General features: G+C 50.1%; 1 protein-coding gene and 1 long non-coding RNA gene across 3 annotated transcripts in view; one reads left to right on the forward strand and one right to left on the reverse strand.

Annotated features, from left to right (window-relative positions):
* The window catches only part of dnmbp (dynamin binding protein), a 159116-nt gene that overhangs the window by 45820 nt on the left and 92600 nt on the right, over positions 1–20696 (forward strand). Inside the window, exons 2-3 of the mRNA XM_059947127.1 lie at positions 15131–15280; positions 17377–17499. Of these exons, the coding sequence (XP_059803110.1) occupies positions 15136–15280; positions 17377–17499 (268 nt within the window). The 5' untranslated portion in view covers positions 15131–15135. The remainder of the gene's footprint in view (positions 1–15130; positions 15281–17376; positions 17500–20696) is intronic.
* LOC132379365 (uncharacterized) overlaps positions 1–20696 on the reverse strand; it is an 82895-nt gene that overhangs the window by 25472 nt on the left and 36727 nt on the right. Inside the window, exons 1-2 of one of the 2 annotated variants that reach the window (XR_009507398.1) lie at positions 15102–15235; positions 13050–13249 (exon numbers count right to left, since the gene is read on the reverse strand). This is a non-coding gene — a long non-coding RNA (uncharacterized LOC132379365). Of the gene's footprint in view, positions 1–13049; positions 13250–15101; positions 15236–20696 lie in introns of those variants that run through there. The other variant, XR_009507400.1, reaches the window with a different exon arrangement.

Here is a 20696-nt window from a genome sequence, read left to right on the forward strand (position 1 = left end):
CAGGGTGTATCAGAGTGTTACAGTGAGGAGTGCAGGGTGTATCAGTGTTACAGTGAGTAGTGCAGGGTGTATCAGTGTTACAGTGAGGAGTGCAGGGTGTATCAGAGTGTTACAGTGAGGAGTGCAGGGTGTATCAGTGTTACAGTGAGGAGTGCAGGGTGTATCGAGTGTTACAGTGAGGAGTGCAGGGTGTATCAGTGTTACAGTGAGGAGTGCAGGGTGTATCAGAGTGTTACAGTGAGGAGTGCAGGGTGTATCAGTGTTACAGTGAGGAGTGCAGGGTGTATCAGAGTGTTACAGTGAGGAGTGCAGGGTGTATCAGTGTTACAGTGAGGAGTGCAGGGTGTATCAGTGTTACAGTGAGGAGTGCAGGGTGTATCAGAGTGTTACAGTGAGGAGTGCAGGGTGTATCAGAGTGTTACAGTGAGGAGTGCAGGGTGTATCAGTGTTACAGTGAGGAGTGCAGGGTGTATCAGAGTGTTACAGTGAGGAGTGCAGGGTGTATCAGAGTGTTACAGTGAGGAGTGTAGGGTGTATCAGTGTTACAGTGAGGAGTGCAGGGTGTATCAGAGTGTTACAGTGAGGAGTGCAGGGTGTATCAGTGTTACAGTGAGGAGTGCAGGGTGTATCAGAGTGTTACAGTGAGGAGTGCAGGGTGTATCAGAGTGTTACAGTGAGGAGTGCAGGGTGTATCAGTGTTACAGTGAGGAGTGCAGGGTGTATCAGTGTTACAGTGAGGAGTGCAGGGTGTATCAGAGTGTTACAGTGAGGAGTGTAGGGTGTATCAGTGTTACAGTGAGGAGTGCAGGGTGTATCAGAGTGTTACAGTGAGGAGTGCAGGGTGTATCAGTGTTACAGTGAGGAGTGCAGGGTGTATCGGAGTGTTACAGTGAGGAGTGCAGGGTGTATCAGTGTTACAGTGAGGAATGCAGGGTGTATCAGAGTGTTACAGTGAGGAGTGCAGGGTGTATCAGTGTTACAGTGAGGAGTGCAGGGTGTATCAGTGTTACAGTGAGGAGTGCAGGGTGTATCAGTGTTACAGTGAGGAGTGCAGGGTGTATCAGAGTGTTACAGTGAGGAGTGCAGGGTGTATCAGAGTGTTACAGTGAGGAGTGCAGGGTGTATCAGTGTTACAGTGAGGAGTGCAGGGTGTATCAGAGTGTTACAGTGAGGAGTGTAGGGTGTATCAGTGTTACAGTGAGGAGTGCAAGGTGTATCAGAGTGTTACAGTGAGGAGTGCAGGGTGTATCAGTGTTACAGTGAGGAGTGCAGGGTGTATCAGAGTGTTACAGTGAGGAGTGTAGGGTGTATCAGTGTTACAGTGAGGAGTGCAGGGTGTATCAGAGTGTTACAGTGAGGAGTGCAGGGTGTATCAGTGTTACAGTGAGGAGTGCAGGGTGTATCAGAGTGTTACAGTGAGGAGTGCAGGGTGTATCAGTGTTACAGTGAGGAGTGCAGGGTGTATCAGTGTTACAGTGAGGAGTGCAGGGTGTATCGGAGTGTTACAGTGAGGAGTACAGGGTGTATCAGTGTTACAGTGAGGAATGCAGGGTGTATCAGAGTGTTACAGTGAGGAGTGCAGGGTGTATCAGTGTTACAGTGAGGAGTGCAGGGTGTATCAGAGTGTTACAGTGAGGAGTGCAGGGTGTATCAGTGTTACAGTGAGGAGTGCAGGGTGTATCAGTGTTACAGTGAGGAGTGCAGGGTGTATCAGAGTGTTACAGTGAGGAGTGCAGGGTGTATCAGAGTGTTACAGTGAGGAGTGCAGGGTGTATCAGTGTTACAGTGAGGAGTGCAGGGTGTAGCAGAGTGTTACAGTGAGGAGTGCAGGGTGTATCAGTGTTACAGTGAGGAGTGTAGGGTGTATCAGTGTGTTACAGTGAGGAGTGTAGGGTGTATCAGTGTTACAGTGAGGAGTGCAGGGTGTATCAGAGTGTTACAGTGAGGAGTGCAGGGTGTATCAGTGTTACAGTGAGGAGTGCAGGGTGTATCAGAGTGTTACAGTGAGGAGTGCAGGGTGTATCAGTGTTACAGTGAGGAGTGCAGGGTGTATCAGTGTTACAGTGAGGAGTGCAGGGTGTATCGGAGTGTTACAGTGAGGAGTGCAGGGTGTATCAGTGTTACAGTGAGGAGTGCAGGGTGTAGCAGAGTGTTACAGTGAGGAGTGCAGGGGTGTATCAGTGTTACAGTGAGGAGTGTAGGGTGTATCAGAGTGTTACAGTGAGGAGTGCAGGGTGTATCAGTGTTACAGTGAGGAGTGCAGGGTGTATCAGTGTTACAGTGAGGAGTGCAGGGTGTATCAGAGTGTTACAGTGAGGAGTGCAGGGTGTATCAGTGTTACAGTGAGGAGTGTAGGGTGTATCAGTGTGTTACAGTGAGGAGTGTAGGGTGTATCAGTGTTACAGTGAGGAGTGCAGGGTGTATCAGAGTGTTACAGTGAGGAGTGCAGGGTGTATCAGTGTTACAGTGAGGAGTGCAGGGTGTATCAGAGTGTTACAGTGAGGAGTGCAGGGTGTATCAGTGTTACAGTGAGGAGTGCAGGGTGTATCAGTGTTACAGTGAGGAGTGCAGGGTGTATCGGAGTGTTACAGTGAGGAGTGCAGGGTGTATCAGTGTTACAGTGAGGAATGCAGGGTGTATCAGAGTGTTACAGTGAGGAGTGCAGGGTGTATCAGTGTTACAGTGAGGAGTGCAGGGTGTATCAGAGTGTTACAGTGAGGAGTGCAGGGTGTATCACTGTTACAGTGAGGAGTGCAGGGTGTATCAGTGTTACAGTGAGGAGTGCAGGGTGTATCAGAGTGTTACAGTGAGGAGTGCAGGGTGTATCAGAGTGTTACAGTGAGGAGTGCAGGGTGTATCAGTGTTACAGTGAGGAGTGCAGGGTGTATCAGTGTTACAGTGAGGACTGCAGGGTGTATCAGAGTGTTACAGTGAGGAGTGCAGGGTGTATCAGAGTGTTACAGTGAGGAGTGCAGGGTGTATCAGAGTGTTACAGTGAGGAGTGCAGGGTGTATCAGTGTTACAGTGAGGAGTGCAGGGTGTATCAGTGTTACAGTGAGGACTGCAGGGTGTATCAGAGTGTTACAGTGAGGAGTGCAGGGTGTATCAGAGTGTTACAGTGAGGAGTGCAGGGTGTATCAGTATTACAGTGAGGAGTGCAGGGTGTATCAGAGTGTTACAGTGAGGAGTGCAGTGTGTATCAGTGTTACAGTGAGGAGTGCAGGGTGTATCAGAGTGTTACAGTGAGGAGTGCAGGGTGTATCAGTGTTACAGTGAGGAGTGCAGGGTGTATCAGAGTGTTACAGTGAGGAGTGCAGGGTGTATCAGTGTTACAGTGAGGAGTGCAGGGTGTATCAGTGTTACAGTGAGGAGTGCAGGGTGTATCAGAGTGTTACAGTGAGGAGTGCAGGGTGTATCAGAGTGTTACAGTGAGGAGTGCAGGGTGTATCAGTGTTACAGTGAGGAGTGCAGGGTGTATCAGAGTGTTACAGTGAGGAGTGCAGGGTGTATCAGAGTGTTACAGTGAGGAGTGCAGGGTGTATCAGAGTGTTACAGTGAGGAATGCAGGGTGTATCAGAGTGTTACAGTGAGGAGTGCAGGGTGTATCAGTGTTACAGTGAGGAGTGCAGGGTGTATCAGAGTGTTACAGTGAGGAGTGCAGGGTGTATCAGAGTGTTACAGTGAGGAGTGCAGGGTGTATCAGTGTTACAGTGAGGAGTGCAGGGTGTATCAGTGTTACAGTGAGGAGTGCAGGGTGTATCAGTGTTACAGTGAGGAGTGCAGGGTGTATCAGTGTTACAGTGAGGAGTGTAGGGTGTATCAGTGTTACAGTGAGGAGTGTAGGGTGTATCAGTGTTACAGTGAGGAGTGCAGGGTGTATCAGTGTTACAGTGAGGAGTGCAGGGTGTATCAGAGTGTTACAGTGAGGAGTGCAGGGTGTATCAGATTGTTACAGTGAGGAGTGCAGGGTGTATCAGTGTTACAGTGAGGAGTGCAGGGTGTATCAGTGTTACAGTGAGGAGTGCAGGGTGTATCAGTGTTACAGTGAGGAGTGCAGGGTGTATCAGAGTGTTACAGTGAGGAGTGCAGGGTGTATCAGAGTGTTACAGTGAGGAGTGCAGGGTGTATCAGTGTTACAGTGAGGAGTGCAGGGTGTATCAGTGTTACAGTGAGGAGTGCAGGGTGTTTCAGAGTGTTACAGTGAGGAGTGCAGGGTGTATCAGAGTGTTACAGTGAGGAGTGCAGGGTGTATCAGAGTGTTACAGTGAGGAGTGCAGGGTGTATCAGTGTTACAGTGAGGAGTGCAGGGTGTATCAGTGTTACAGTGAGGAGTGCAGGGTGTATCAGTGTTACAGTGAGGAGTGCAGGGTGTATCAGTGTTACAGTGAGGAGTGCAGGGTGTATCAGAGTGTTACAGTGAGGAGTGCAGGGTGTATCAGAGTGTTACAGTGAGGAGTGCAGGGTGTATCAGTGTTACAGTGAGGAGTGCAGGGTGTATCAGTGTTACAGTGAGGAGTGCAGGGTGTATCAGTGTTACAGTGAGGAGTGCAGGGTGTATCAGAGTGTTACAGTGAGGAGTGCAGGGTGTATCAGAGTGTTACAGTGAGGAGTGCAGGGTGTATCAGTGTTACAGTGAGGAGTGCAGGGTGTATCAGAGTGTTACAGTGAGGAGTGCAGGGTGTATCAGTGTTACAGTGAGGAGTGCAGGGTGTATCAGTGTTACAGTGAGGAGTGCAGGGTGTATCAGAGTGTTACAGTGAGGAGTGCAGGGTGTATCAGAGTGTTACAGTGAGGAGTGCAGGGTGTATCAGTGTTACAGTGAGGAGTGCAGGGTGTATCAGAGTGTTACAGTGAGGAGTGCAGGGTGTATCAGAGTGTTACAGTGAGGAGTGCAGGGTGTATCAGAGTGTTACAGTGAGGAGTGCAGGGTGTATCAGAGTGTTACAGTGAGGAGTGCAGGGTGTATCAGTGTTACAGTGAGGAGTGCAGGGTGTATCAGAGTGTTACAGTGAGGAGTGCAGGGTGTATCAGAGTGTTACAGTGAGGAGTGCAGGGTGTATCAGTGTTACAGTGAGGAGTGCAGGGTGTATCAGTGTTACAGTGAGGAGTGCAGGGTGTATCAGTGTTACAGTGAGGAGTGCAGGGTGTATCAGTGTTACAGTGAGGAGTGTAGGGTGTATCAGTGTTACAGTGAGGAGTGTAGGGTGTATCAGTGTTACAGTGAGGAGTGCAGGGTGTATCAGTGTTACAGTGAGGAGTGCAGGGTGTATCAGAGTGTTACAGTGAGGAGTGCAGGGTGTATCAGATTGTTACAGTGAGGAGTGCAGGGTGTATCAGTGTTACAGTGAGGAGTGCAGGGTGTATCAGTGTTACAGTGAGGAGTGCAGGGTGTATCAGTGTTACAGTGAGGAGTGCAGGGTGTATCAGTGTTACAGTGAGGAGTGCAGGGTGTATCAGAGTGTTACAGTGAGGAGTGCAGGGTGTATCAGAGTGTTACAGTGAGGAGTGCAGGGTGTATCAGTGTTACAGTGAGGAGTGCAGGGTGTATCAGTGTTACAGTGAGGAGTGCAGGGTGTTTCAGAGTGTTACAGTGAGGAGTGCAGGGTGTATCAGAGTGTTACAGTGAGGAGTGCAGGGTGTATCAGAGTGTTACAGTGAGGAGTGCAGGGTGTATCAGTGTTACAGTGAGGAGTGCAGGGTGTATCAGTGTTACAGTGAGGAGTGCAGGGTGTATCAGTGTTACAGTGAGGAGTGCAGGGTGTATCAGTGTTACAGTGAGGAGTGCAGGGTGTATCAGAGTGTTACAGTGAGGAGTGCAGGGTGTATCAGAGTGTTACAGTGAGGAGTGCAGGGTGTATCAGTGTTACAGTGAGGAGTGCAGGGTGTATCAGTGTTACAGTGAGGAGTGCAGGGTGTTTCAGAGTGTTACAGTGAGGAGTGCAGGGTGTATCAGAGTGTTACAGTGAGGAGTGCAGGGTGTATCAGAGTGTTACAGTGAGGAGTGCAGGGTGTATCAGTGTTACAGTGAGGAGTGCAGGGTGTATCAGAGTGTTACAGTGAGGAGTGCAGGGTGTATCAGTGTTACAGTGAGGAGTGCAGGGTGTATCAGTGTTACAGTGAGGAGTGCAGGGTGTATCAGAGTGTTACAGTGAGGAGTGTAGGGTGTATCAGTGTTACAGTGAGGAGTGCAGGGTGTATCAGAGTGTTACAGTGAGGAGTGCAGGGTGTATCAGTGTTACAGTGAGGAGTGCAGGGTGTATCAGAGTGTGTAAGTGAGGAGTGCAGGGTGTATCAGTGTTACAGTGAGGAGTGCAGGGTGTATCAGTGTTACAGTGAGGAGTGCAGGGTGTATCGGAGTGTTACAGTGAGGAGTGCAGGGTGTATCAGTGTTACAGTGAGGAATGCAGGGTGTATCAGAGTGTTACAGTGAGGAGTGCAGGGTGTATCAGTGTTACAGTGAGGAATGCAGGGTGTATCAGAGTGTTACAGTGAGGAGTGCAGGGTGTATCAGAGTGTTACAGTGAGGAGTGCAGGGTGTATCAGAGTGTTACAGTGAGGAGTGCAGGGTGTATCAGAGTGTTACAGTGAGGAGTGCAGGGTGTATCAGAGTGTTACAGTGAGGAGTGCAGGGTGTATCAGTGTTACAGTGAGGAGTGCAGGGTGTATCAGTGTTACAGTGAGGAGTGCAGGGTGTATCAGAGTGTTACAGTGAGGAGTGCAGGGTGTATCAGTGTTACAGTGAGGAGTGCAGGGTGTATCAGAGTGTTACAGTGAGGAGTGCAGGGTGTATCAGTGTTACAGTGAGGAGTGCAGGGTGTATCAGAGTGTTACAGTGAGGAGTGCAGGGTGTATCAGTGTTACAGTGAGGAGTGCAGGGTGTATCAGAGTGTGTAAGTGAGGAGTGCAGGGTGTATCAGTGTTACAGTGAGGAGTGCAGGGTGTATCAGTGTTACAGTGAGGAGTGCAGGGTGTATCGGAGTGTTACAGTGAGGAGTGCAGGGTGTATCAGTGTTACAGTGAGGAATGCAGGGTGTATCAGAGTGTTACAGTGAGGAGTGCAGGGTGTATCAGTGTTACAGTGAGGAATGCAGGGTGTATCAGAGTGTTACAGTGAGGAGTGCAGGGTGTATCAGAGTGTTACAGTGAGGAGTGCAGGGTGTATCAGAGTGTTACAGTGAGGAGTGCAGGGTGTATCAGAGTGTTACAGTGAGGAGTGCAGGGTGTATCAGAGTGTTACAGTGAGGAGTGCAGGGTGTATCAGTGTTACAGTGAGGAGTGCAGGGTGTATCAGTGTTACAGTGAGGACTGCAGGGTGTATCAGAGTGTTACAGTGAGGAGTGCAGGGTGTATCAGAGTGTTACAGTGAGGAGTGCAGGGTGTATCAGAGTGTTACAGTGAGGAGTGCAGGGTGTATCAGAGTGTTACAGTGAGGAGTGCAGGGTGTATCAGTGTTACAGTGAGGAGTGCAGGGTGTATCAGTGTTACAGTGAGGAGTGCAGGGTGTATCAGTGTTACAGTGAGGAGTGCAGGGTGTATCAGTGTTACAGTGAGGAGTGCAGGGTGTATCAGTGTTACAGTGAGGAGTGCAGGGTGTATCAGTGTTACAGTGAGGAGTGCAGGGTGTATCAGAGTGTTACAGTGAGGAGTGCAGGGTGTATCAGTGTTACAGTGAGGAGTGCAGGGTGTATCAGTGTTACAGTGAGGAGTGCAGGGTGTATCAGAGTGTTACAGTGAGGAGTGCAGGGTGTATCAGTGTTACAGTGAGGAGTGCAGGGTGTATCGGAGTGTTACAGTGAGGAGTGCAGGGTGTATCAGTGTTACAGTGAGGAATGCAGGGTGTATCAGAGTGTTACAGTGAGGAGTGCAGGGTGTATCAGTGTTACAGTGAGGAGTGCAGGGTGTATCAGAGTGTTACAGTGAGGAGTGCAGGGTGTATCAGTGTTACAGTGAGGAGTGCAGGGTGTATCAGTGTTACAGTGAGGAGTGCAGGGTGTATCAGAGTGTTACAGTGAGGAGTGCAGGGTGTATCAGAGTGTTACAGTGAGGAGTGCAGGGTGTATCAGTGTTACAGTGAGGAGTGCAGGGTGTATCAGAGTGTTACAGTGAGGAGTGCAGGGTGTATCAGAGTGTTACAGTGAGGAGTGTAGGGTGTATCAGTGTTACAGTGAGGAGTGCAGGGTGTATCAGAGTGTTACAGTGAGGAGTGCAGGGTGTATCAGTGTTACAGTGAGGAGTGCAGGGTGTATCAGAGTGTTACAGTGAGGAGTGCAGGGTGTATCAGAGTGTTACAGTGAGGAGTGCAGGGTGTATCAGTGTTACAGTGAGGAGTGCAGGGTGTATCAGTGTTACAGTGAGGAGTGCAGGGTGTATCAGAGTGTTACAGTGAGGAGTGTAGGGTGTATCAGTGTTACAGTGAGGAGTGCAGGGTGTATCAGAGTGTTACAGTGAGGAGTGCAGGGTGTATCAGTGTTACAGTGAGGAGTGCAGGGTGTATCGGAGTGTTACAGTGAGGAGTGCAGGGTGTATCAGTGTTACAGTGAGGAATGCAGGGTGTATCAGAGTGTTACAGTGAGGAGTGTAGGGTGTATCAGTGTTACAGTGAGGAGTGCAGGGTGTATCAGTGTTACAGTGAGGAGTGCAGGGTGTATCAGAGTGTTACAGTGAGGAGTGCAGGGTGTATCAGTGTTACAGTGAGGAGTGCAGGGTGTATCAGTGTTACAGTGAGGAGTGCAGGGTGTATCGGAGTGTTACAGTGAGGAGTACAGGGTGTATCAGTGTTACAGTGAGGAATGCAGGGTGTATCAGAGTGTTACAGTGAGGAGTGCAGGGTGTATCAGTGTTACAGTGAGGAGTGCAGGGTGTATCAGAGTGTTACAGTGAGGAGTGCAGGGTGTATCAGTGTTACAGTGAGGAGTGCAGGGTGTATCAGTGTTACAGTGAGGAGTGCAGGGTGTATCAGAGTGTTACAGTGAGGAGTGCAGGTGTATCAGAGTGTTACAGTGAGGAGTGCAGGGTGTATCAGTGTTACAGTGAGGAGTGCAGGGTGTAGCAGAGTGTTACAGTGAGGAGTGCAGGGTGTATCAGTGTTACAGTGAGGAGTGTAGGGTGTATCAGTGTGTTACAGTGAGGAGTGTAGGGTGTATCAGTGTTACAGTGAGGAGTGCAGGGTGTATCAGAGTGTTACAGTGAGGAGTGCAGGGTGTAATCAGTGTTACAGTGAGGAGTGCAGGGTGTATCAGAGTGTTACAGTGAGGAGTGCAGGGTGTATCAGTGTTACAGTGAGGAGTGCAGGGTGTATCAGTGTTACAGTGAGGAGTGCAGGGTGTATCGGAGTGTTACAGTGAGGAGTGCAGGGTGTATCAGTGTTACAGTGAGGAGTGCAGGGTGTAGCAGAGTGTTACAGTGAGGAGTGCAGGGTGTATCAGTGTTACAGTGAGGAGTGTAGGGTGTATCAGAGTGTTACAGTGAGGAGTGCAGGGTGTATCAGTGTTACAGTGAGGAGTGCAGGGTGTATCAGTGTTACAGTGAGGAGTGCAGGGTGTATCAGAGTGTTACAGTGAGGAGTGCAGGGTGTATCAGAGTGTTACAGTGAGGAGTGCAGGGTGTATCAGTGTTACAGTGAGGAGTGCAGGGTGTATCAGAGTGTTACAGTGAGGAGTGCAGGGTGTATCAGTGTTACAGTGAGGAGTGTAGGGTGTATCAGTGTGTTACAGTGAGGAGTGTAGGGTGTATCAGTGTTACAGTGAGGAGTGCAGGGTGTATCAGAGTGTTACAGTGAGGAGTGCAGGGTGTATCAGTGTTACAGTGAGGAGTGCAGGGTGTATCAGAGTGTTACAGTGAGGAGTGCAGGGTGTATCAGTGTTACAGTGAGGAGTGCAGGGTGTATCAGTGTTACAGTGAGGAGTGCAGGGTGTATCGGAGTGTTACAGTGAGGAGTGCAGGGTGTATCAGTGTTACAGTGAGGAATGCAGGGTGTATCAGAGTGTTACAGTGAGGAGTGCAGGGTGTATCAGTGTTACAGTGAGGAGTGCAGGGTGTATCAGAGTGTTACAGTGAGGAGTGCAGGGTGTATCAGTGTTACAGTGAGGAGTGCAGGGTGTATCAGTGTTACAGTGAGGAGTGCAGGGTGTATCAGAGTGTTACAGTGAGGAGTGCAGGGTGTATCAGAGTGTTACAGTGAGGAGTGCAGGGTGTATCAGTGTTACAGTGAGGAGTGCAGGGTGTATCAGTGTTACAGTGAGGACTGCAGGGTGTATCAGAGTGTTACAGTGAGGAGTGCAGGGTGTATCAGAGTGTTACAGTGAGGAGTGCAGGGTGTATCAGAGTGTTACAGTGAGGAGTGCAGGGTGTATCAGTGTTACAGTGAGGAGTGCAGGGTGTATCAGTGTTACAGTGAGGACTGCAGGGTGTATCAGAGTGTTACAGTGAGGAGTGCAGGGTGTATCAGAGTGTTACAGTGAGGAGTGCAGGGTGTATCAGTATTACAGTGAGGAGTGCAGGGTGTATCAGAGTGTTACAGTGAGGAGTGCAGTGTGTATCAGTGTTACAGTGAGGAGTGCAGGGTGTATCAGAGTGTTACAGTGAGGAGTGCAGGGTGTATCAGTGTTACAGTGAGGAGTGCAGGGTGTATCAGAGTGTTACAGTGAGGAGTGCAGGGTGTATCAGTGTTACAGTGAGGAGTGCAGGGTGTATCAGTGTTACAGTGAGGAGTGCAGGGTGTATCAGAGTGTTACAGTGAGGAGTGCAGGGTGTATCAGAGTGTTACAGTGAGGAGTGCAGGGTGTATCAGTGTTACAGTGAGGAGTGCAGGGTGTATCAGAGTGTTACAGTGAGGAGTGCAGGGTGTATCAGAGTGTTACAGTGAGGAGTGCAGGGTGTATCAGAGTGTTACAGTGAGGAGTGCAGGGTGTATCAGAGTGTTACAGTGAGGAGTGCAGGGTGTATCAGAGTGTTACAGTGAGGAGTGCAGGGTGTATCAGTGTTACAGTGAGGAGTGCAGGGTGTATCAGAGTGTTACAGTGAGGAGTGCAGGGTGTATCAGAGTGTTACAGTGAGGAGTGCAGGGTGTATCAGTGTTACAGTGAGGAGTGCAGGGTGTATCAGTGTTACAGTGAGGAGTGCAGGGTGTATCAGTGTTACAGTGAGGAGTGCAGGGTGTATCAGTGTTACAGTGAGGAGTGTAGGGTGTATCAGTGTTACAGTGAGGAGTGTAGGGTGTATCAGTGTTACAGTGAGGAGTGCAGGGTGTATCAGTGTTACAGTGAGGAGTGCAGGGTGTATCAGAGTGTTACAGTGAGGAGTGCAGGGTGTATCAGATTGTTACAGTGAGGAGTGCAGGGTGTATCAGTGTTACAGTGAGGAGTGCAGGGTGTATCAGTGTTACAGTGAGGAGTGCAGGGTGTATCAGTGTTACAGTGAGGAGTGCAGGGTGTATCAGAGTGTTACAGTGAGGAGTGCAGGGTGTATCAGAGTGTTACAGTGAGGAGTGCAGGGTGTATCAGTGTTACAGTGAGGAGTGCAGGGTGTATCAGTGTTACAGTGAGGAGTGCAGGGTGTTTCAGAGTGTTACAGTGAGGAGTGCAGGGTGTATCAGAGTGTTACAGTGAGGAGTGCAGGGTGTATCAGAGTGTTACAGTGAGGAGTGCAGGGTGTATCAGTGTTACAGTGAGGAGTGCAGGGTGTATCAGTGTTACAGTGAGGAGTGCAGGGTGTATCAGTGTTACAGTGAGGAGTGCAGGGTGTATCAGTGTTACAGTGAGGAGTGCAGGGTGTATCAGAGTGTTACAGTGAGGAGTGCAGGGTGTATCAGAGTGTTACAGTGAGGAGTGCAGGGTGTATCAGTGTTACAGTGAGGAGTGCAGGGTGTATCAGTGTTACAGTGAGGAGTGCAGGGTGTTTCAGAGTGTTACAGTGAGGAGTGCAGGGTGTATCAGAGTGTTACAGTGAGGAGTGCAGGGTGTATCAGAGTGTTACAGTGAGGAGTGCAGGGTGTATCAGTGTTACAGTGAGGAGTGCAGGGTGTATCAGAGTGTTACAGTGAGGACTGCAGGGTGTATCAGATTGTTACAGTGAGGAGTGCAGGGTGTATCAGTGTTACAGTGAGGAGTGCAGGGTGTATCAGAGTGTTACAGTGAGGAGTGCAGGTTGTATCAGTGTTACAGTGAGGAGTGTAGGGTGTATCAGTGTTACAGTGAGGAGTGCAGGGTGTATCAGAGTGTTACAGTGAGGAGTGCAGGGTGTATCAGTGTTACAGTGAGGAGTGCAGGGTGTATCAGTGTTACAGTGAGGACTGCAGGGTGTATCAGAGTGTTACAGTGAGGAGTGCAGTGTGTATCAGTGTTACAGTGAGGAGTGCAGGGTGTATCAGAGTGTTACAGTGAGGAGTGCAGGGTGTATCAGTGTTACAGTGAGGAGTGCAGGGTGTATCAGTGTTACAGTGAGGAGTGCAGGGTGTATCAGTGTTACAGTGAGGAGTGCAGGGTGTATCAGAGTGTTACAGTGAGGAATGCAGGGTGTATCAGAGTGTTACAGTGAGGAGTGCAGGGTGTATCAGTGTTACAGTGAGGAGTGCAGGGTGTATCAGAGTGTTACAGTGAGGAGTGCAGGGTGTATCAGTGTTACAGTGAGGAGTGCAGGGTGTATCAGTGTTACAGTGAGGAGTGCAGGGTGTATCAGTGTTACAGTGAGGACAGCATTTTGCGGAGACTACCCTGGAGAAAGCAGCTATATGGTTTCCGAAGTAGGACCAGCAAAGTGCTCCTCTATCCCACACAGTAGACACGAACCCCTGGTGGTGGTGTTCCCTGAAACTTGGACTCTTCACTCCTGTTCAGCGATGCTGCCTGACTCGTTGATTTCCTCCAGCATGTTTTGTGTATGTGTGTGTTGCTCAAGATTTCGGGCATCTGCAGAATCTTTTATGTTTGTGATTTTTGGCGATGTTTTCCTAGGGTGAGACAGGAATGAGTTTCTCGGGTGACGAAGTCTGGCCGGGTTTTCTAGGTTCAGGAGGGTTGTTGATGTATGAAACTGCTAATAGAGCAACTCACCAAGATAGGGACGATGTTCCTGGTGTTGTCTCAAGGCAGGATGGTGTTTGGTGGCCGTGCCCTCACCGGGACTTCCACCTTCAGCTGCACCTACATTCCCATCGCTATGGTGTCACCCAGTCTGAGATTCCCAGGAAGGAGACTCGGCCTCACCAGTACTGCTTTCGACTCTCGGACACGATGCCTCCCTCTGCTGAGAGCTGGTGAGGAGACACACAGAACAATGAGGATCCGGAGGCAGACACTGTCCAAATGTCCACACCCAGCTTCCCTGTGGAAACCCTAGCACAGTCTCCCTGGGAATGTCTGAGAAAAATTTCCTTCCTGATGGTCATTCTCATATTTAAACCCTTCCATATGTCTCTCCCTTTCAACATTTTCTTTCTGACATTCACACATTTACTCCCAGTTTCTTTTTCCCTCCCTGCCTCTGCTCTTCTCTATACCACCCAGTCTCCCCTTTACTTCCCCGTCTGTCTCAGCATCCGTACTCCTTCCATCTCTCTCTCTCTCTCTCTCAACCCTTCTCACCCAAAATATTTCAACCCAGAAACCCTCTCCTGCACTCTCTCCAAAGCTTTGATGGGGCCTTACGAATTAAGTGCAACACTCCAGCTGGTGCCAATCAACGGTTTTATAAAGCAGCAACAAAACTTCTTGACTCTTGAACTCAGTTCCTCAACTGATAAACAACACATGCCATTCAACCTTAATTGCCACCCTATCAAGTTGCGTAGCCACTTTGAGGGAGCTGTGAACTTGGACGTCAGGATTCAACATCAGCACTGTTGAGGATCTCGCCATCTCCTCCGCAGCACAGCTCTGTGGCTTCTTTTGACGAGGCAACCCTCTCCAACCAAGGATCACCCCGGTGAATGTCATTTTGATTTTGTTTAGAAGTACAACTCAGTAACAAGTCCTTCCAGCCCAGTGAGCCTGAGCACCACGTGACCAGTTAAGCTACTGGCCTTTGTAGGTCTTTGGAATATGGGAGAAGACGAGAGCTCCCGGGGAATTCCGCATGGTCATGGGGAGAACGTATTGATTTGGCAGGACCTGAACCTTAGGCCCTGGCACTGGAATAGCATTGTGCTAACTACTGCACTACCACGCTGCTCCCTGATTGGTGGATCCTCTTGATCAAACTGTGGAACCACCTGAGTACTTGATCAAACCTCAGTGTGCCTCTGGCCTCTGACCCTGCAGTGTTGGGGGTTGGGTGTGGGTAATGTCTCGGGGTGATGCCAGCTGAAACCTTGACATGTTCTCTCTCTCTCCCCCCCGCCCCCTCCGCTCTCTCACCCTCTCCCCCTCACCCTCTCCCCCCTCGCCCTCTCCCCCCTCGCCCTCTCCCCCCTCGCCCTCTCCCCCCTCGCCCTCTCCCCCCTCGCCCTCTCCCCCCTCGCCCTCTCCCCCCTTGCCCTCTCCCCCCCTCGCCCTCTCCCCCTCGCCCTCTCCCCCTCGCCCTCTCCCCTTCGCCCTCTCCCCCTCGCCCTCTCCCCCTCGCCCTCTCCCCCCTCGCCCTCTCCCCCCCTCGCCCTCTCCCCCCTCGCCCTCTCCCCCTCGCCCTCTCCCCCCTCGCCCTCTCCCCCTCGCCCTCTCCCCCGCCCCCTCCTCTCACCTTCTCCCCCTCCCCCTCTCCCCCTCGCCTTCTCCCCCTCGCCTTCTCCCCCTCGCCCTCTCCCCCTCGCCCTCTCCCCCTCGCCTTCTCCCCCTCGCCTTCTCCCCCTCGCCTCTCCCCCTCGCCCTCTCCCCCTCTCGCTCTCCCCTTCCCTCTCCCCCTCCCTCTCCCCCTCCCTCTCCCCCTCCCTCTCCCCCTCCCTCTCCCCCTCCCTCTCCCCCCTCTCCCTCCCCCCTCTCCCTCCCCCCCTCTCCCTCCCCCCCTCCCTCTCCCCCCCTCACCCCCTCCCCCTCTCCCCCTCACCCTCTCCCCCACCCTGCCTCTCTCTCCCCCCTCCGCCCCCTCCCCCTCACCCTCTCCTCCCTCACCCTCTCACCCTCATCCTCTCCCTCCCTCTCTCCCTCTCACCCTCTCCCCCTTCACCCTCTCACCCTCTTCCCCCACCCTGTCTCTCTCTCAGTGGGGATGGAGCCAGGGTCCCTGGTGCGTGCCATCTTCGAGTTCTGCCCCAGCGTCTCGGAGGAGCTGCCCATCTTTGGGGGAGACGTCATCGAGGTGCTGAGCGTGGTTGATGAGTTCTGGCTGTTGGGGAAGAAAGATGGAGTCACGGGTAAGTGTTCTTGCTGCCGCTTCTCTTCACCCTTGGTCACCCAGCTCAGAAACTTTACTTGGGACAGAGCGGAGGTGGGGGTGGTGGGGTTGAAATGCTTGGTCAGTTGAACGTCATGAGGTCAAAGCCCAGAGGTTGATCAGAAGTCCAGAAGTTGAGGCCCAAGTCTGTGAATCTCCGAGACCACTGGGGGCGTGGGGTCCTACCCATTCTGCGAATCCCGAGCCTGCTGGAGCACTGTGTATGTGCATCTGTGGGTGAGACTGAAGGAGGAACAGGGCCTGTTTGGAGTTGTTGCTTTGTCACTTGGTCTCTTGTATTTTGCCGTGTTTTGTGTTGACCTGCTGAACATCGTGGGTATTCTGTGTTGGTGCCGGCATGTGTGGTGACACTCGCGGGCTGCCCCCAGTGCATTCTTGGGTAGTGTTGGTTGATAACACAAACGACACATTTCACTGTATGTTTTGATATACATGTGATAAATCCGGATCTGCGTCTTTTGAGGCCATTGACCTTTGGATCGAAGCCTGCCCCTCACTGCCAGACTGCTTTCTCTCCCCCCAACACCCGTAGATCGTGACCGTCCTTGAGTCTTGTGTCACGGAGTAACAGGAGCTCGTATGGCCACTCGAGCCGGTGCTGGCTACTTTGGGTCATGGACTTACTGCATCACCATTCAGCCCATTAGTCCATGCCAAATTGTTATTCTGCCCAGTCCCATCGACCCTCACTTTAGCCCTCCACACCCCTCCTGTCCATGTGCATATCCAAACTTGCTTTTAAATCTTGAAATTGAGCCCACATCCACCACTTCTATTGGTAGCTCATTCCTCACTCTCACCACCCTGTGAGTGACAAAGTTCCCCGTCATGTTCCTTTCACCCTTAACCTATGACCTCTAGTTTAAGTTTAATTTATTGTCGTTCAGCCATGCACGTGTATACCACCAAACGAAACAACGTTCCTCCAGACCAAGGTGCGTATAGCTCACACACATAACTTAAGGTATTATTACCACAAATAAATCAAGAAATAATAATGTGCATTTACATTACATTACAAAGTAAACAGTATAACACTACAGTTATTACTCCACAGTGGAAGACAATTGCCCTATGTATATTCCTCATGATGAAGGTCAATCATCAAAATTTACAACCTGCTCACAGAGTCATATGGTAGGGAAACAGGCCCTTTGGCCCATCTGGTCCATTCTGACCAAGATCCCTATCCAGAATGGTTCCCTTTACTAACTTCTAGCCTATCTTTCCTATCCCTTTATACATTGATCTGTGAGGACCAGGAGGCACAGCCTCAGAATACAAGAATGTCCCTTTAGAACAGAGAAGAGGAGGAAGTTCTTTAGCCAGAGAGTGGTGAGTCTATGGAATTCATTTCCACAGGCAGCTGTGGAGACCAGATCGTTGAGTTTATTTAAAGCGGAGGTTGATGGGTCCTTCATTAGTCAAGATGTCAATAGTTATGGGGAGAAGGCAGGAGAATGGGTTTCCGAAGGGTAATGAATCAGCTAAGATCTGATGCTTGAGCAGAGTGGATGGGCTGAATGGCCTAATTCTGCTCCTGTGTCTTACAGGTTTAGTTGAGCTAGTCACTTGGGACCAGGAAGCTGATCCGCTCCTGTCTCTATGTAGCAAGGGGAAGGTGATCAGAGCAGTTCTTGTTCAATGGGAACCCTTCACCTTGAGGTTTGTCCCATTGATGCTGATTTCAATCCTGACTTGTTATGGTGCAGCACACACAGGGAAGAACTCAGCAGGTCAGGCAGCATCTATGGAGGGGAAAGGGTTTGGAGCCAAGACTCTCCATCATGACAGGAAAGGTAGGGGTTACAAGCCAGAATAAGATGAAGAGTCTTTGGCCTGAAATATTGGTTGTTTATTCCTCTCCATAAATGCTGCCTGAGCTTCTCCGGCATTTTGTGTTTCTCGCCCAGGTTTCCAGCACCTGCAGGATCTTTTATGGTGCGTGTTGTGTGCTGAGGTTCGGGACTTTCAGTCTAATTATGTCTCTGATACATCCTCTCCCTCTCTACCTCCCTCACACCCCTACCTACCAACCCCCCCTTCAACCAACAGGTCAGTTCCCCAGCAGTTTCGTGGAGCCTGTCTGCATCCCCAGCACCAAGCAGGGTGAGAGGCTCTGTGTCTGCACTGATGACTTCTGCGCCACATCCTCCTCGGACCTGCCCCTCAAACGCGGTGAGTGCGGAGATGGCTTTGAATATTTAGCGCTCTGGGGTGCCGGGATATCGGAAACGATAATGGCGATTTTTGTACAGCAACGTGGACGCAGCAAAGCCACGTACACGCCAGTTAGACAGACATCGAGGCCCAGCCCGGATACGTCAGGTCGGACGATCCCCAAGCTTGGTTAAAGGATTCTGAGATCTTGTGAAAGAGGAAACGGTTGGAGAGCTTTTGGCTCATGGGCCTTCATAAATCACAGTTGGGTTGTTGTGCTGAACTTGTATAAGATGTTGGGGAGGTCAAATTTGGAATATCATGGGCAGTTCTGGTCACCTACCTACAGGAGAGATATCAGTAAGATTGAAAGAGGACAGAGAAAATTTACAAGGATGTTGCTGGGACTTGAGGACCTAACCTGAGTTATAGGGAAAGGTTTAACAGGTTAGGACTTTATTCCCTAGTGCATGGGAGAATGAGGGAAGATTTGATAGAAGTATACAAAATTATGAAGGGTATAGATAGGGTAAGTGCAAGCAGGCTTTTTTCCACTTCTTTTCTGCCAAGGTTGGTTAAGATTAGAACTAGAGGTCATGAGTTAAGGCTGAAAGGTGAAATATTTAGGAGGAACCTGAGAGGGGACTTCACTCAGAGAGTGGTGAGACCTGCAGAGTTCTACCAGCACTTTGTGTGTGTGTGTTGCTCTGGATTTCCAGCATCTGCAGAGAATCTCTTGTGATTATTGTTTATTTACAACTCACGAGGTGGTACAAGGGAAATCGACAACAGAATGCAGAATGAAGTGTAGCTGCTGCAGAGGAAGTGCAGAGCAGGTAGGCGATGAGATGCAAGGTGGACTGTGAAGTCGAGAGCCCATCTTACTGTACTTAGGGGATTGTTCAGTCGTCTGGCGTCTGGTCGTACGTGCTTTCAGAGGTTTGTAACTTTTGCCCGATGGGAGACAGGCGAAGAGGGAACGTCTGGGGTGGGTAGGGTCCTTGGAGGCAATGAGAGGGGTAGGCAGAGTCTCTGGAGGGGTAGCTGGATTCTGTGATGTGCTACACAATACTCGGCGATTTCTTGTGGTCTCGAGCAGAGCGCTGGCCGTACCAAGCTGCGATGCATCTATAAAAATGATGAGGATCAAAGGGACCAGGCTACGTTCCTTTTAAAGCCTTCGAAAGAAGCAGAGGTACTAGTTAGCTTTCTTGACCGTGGGGTCTACTTGGCTGGACTCGGACAGGCAGTTGGTGATGTTCACTCCTGGGAACTTGACGATCCAAACCTAGTGCTGTTGATGTAAACAGGACTGCGTGTGTTGCCTTCCGTCGGACTTTCTGAGGTCTCCTTCGGCCTTCTAACTCGGAACTGAGTCAGGGTTAAGCCACGAGTGCAGTGTGCTGACACAGCTGGTCTCCCATTCCCTTCCTCCGCAGGTAAGCGGGCGGGAAGGAAGTAGTGCGTCACAGGGCCCTGCGCGTGACGCCCGTCACCGTGATTCACAGCCCCGTGTCCCCACCGGTGGTTCTTGACTCAGCTCCCAGGGAGAAATCCTCCCTTTGTACTTTATGTCAATGCCGAACGTCTAATGACGGCCTCATTCCTCACAGTGCCGAGTGTGAAAGGATGCACTGTGTCTTTTCAGACACGTGTCCCTTTGTGGCCTTGCTCACCTCCCCCCCCCACCCCCCTCCCCGACCTCTGACCATGGTAATCACATGGAAATCTGCCTCAGTAATCTGCCGCTCGCCTCCTGCGCGGTGCTCTCATCTGAAGGCAAGAGCTGGAGCTGACCTTGAGCCAGTCCGGTTAAGTGTGTAGGCATGGAGCTGGCAAGAGGAATGCAGTGTGGGCAGATGTGAAACAGGCTGTTCCAGCAAGGATTAGAAAGTCAATAAATGTTATCTAAATTGTTGGGGGATTGCAGACCTCTGCGAGGCAGAGATGGCCTTTGATTTGCAAAAGGCTTATTTGCAGACACGGTAGGGAACTAGGATCTGTGTTTATCACCACTGACATGCAGTACGTCATGAAATATGTTGTTTTTCAGTTACATTTAAAAGTTTTATAGTCTTAATACATGAGCAGCATAGATAGGAAATTCATGATCTTTTTCCCAAGGTTGAGAATCCAAGAACTAGGGGGCATAAATTTAAGGTGAAGGAGAAGATTTAAAAGGAATCTGAGGGACAACATTTATGGTATAGAACCAAACCATACCATAATCCATATGGAACTGGTACGGAAACGCCAGTGCTCCGGAATGGAAAATTTTACAAAAAGTAGTGGATACGGCCTAGTCCATCATGGGTAAAGCCCACCCTGTCACTGAGTACATCCAGGTGGAGCGCTGTCACAGGTCCATCGCCGAGGGCCCCACGCCACCCTGCTACGCTGTCTTCTTGTGGTTAGCTTGAGGAAGAGGGTACCCTCACCACCAGATTCAGGAACAGTTATTACCCCTCAACCATCAGGCTCTTGAACCAAGGGAATAACTTCTCTCAGCTTCACTCACCCATCACTGATCCGTTCGCACAACCTATAGACTCATTTTCAAGGACTCTTCATCTCATGTTCTAGATATTTATAGCTTGCTTATGTATTACTTTTCCTGTATTTGCACAGTTTGTTGTCTTTTGCACTCTGGTTGTTTGTCCTTCCAGTTGGGTGTAGTCAATTGTTGATTCTACCGTGTTTCTTGTTACAGATAAGTTTTAGTATTTCGTAAAAGCATGTAACAGACAACTTTTCAAATAACAACTGGATTACTTTGTAGGTATATGGCCTAGTGTTTGATGAAACAAAGTTAACAAACAGGTGTTAATGATCAATGACACGAATTGAACCGTCTAAACTGATTTAACTGAAACAGAAATGGGTGTAGATGGAATCTCACTGGGTGAAGGGCAACCAGACTAAAATGCAATGGTTTAACCTTCATATCATCAAATCTAACACCATGGCAAGAAGACACAAGGTGGTCATCCTCCATCAGCAAGGTCTCTACCAAGCAGAAATGTTGCAGCAGACAAGGGTTTCAAGGTGTGCTGTCCACATTTTGTGTGCTAAAGATCAAAGAAAAATTCAGGACAATTCGAACAAATCCATATTTACAATACTTCCTTTGATTTACATGCAACAGTTTCAAATGCCTGGGTTTTCCCCGCCATCATACCTAAAAGAAGCGTTAATTACACAAAGAAACAGGCAGG

This window comes from Hypanus sabinus, chromosome 22 (assembly GCF_030144855.1).
Source record: "Hypanus sabinus isolate sHypSab1 chromosome 22, sHypSab1.hap1, whole genome shotgun sequence".
Taxonomy (NCBI): domain Eukaryota; kingdom Metazoa; phylum Chordata; class Chondrichthyes; order Myliobatiformes; family Dasyatidae; genus Hypanus; species Hypanus sabinus.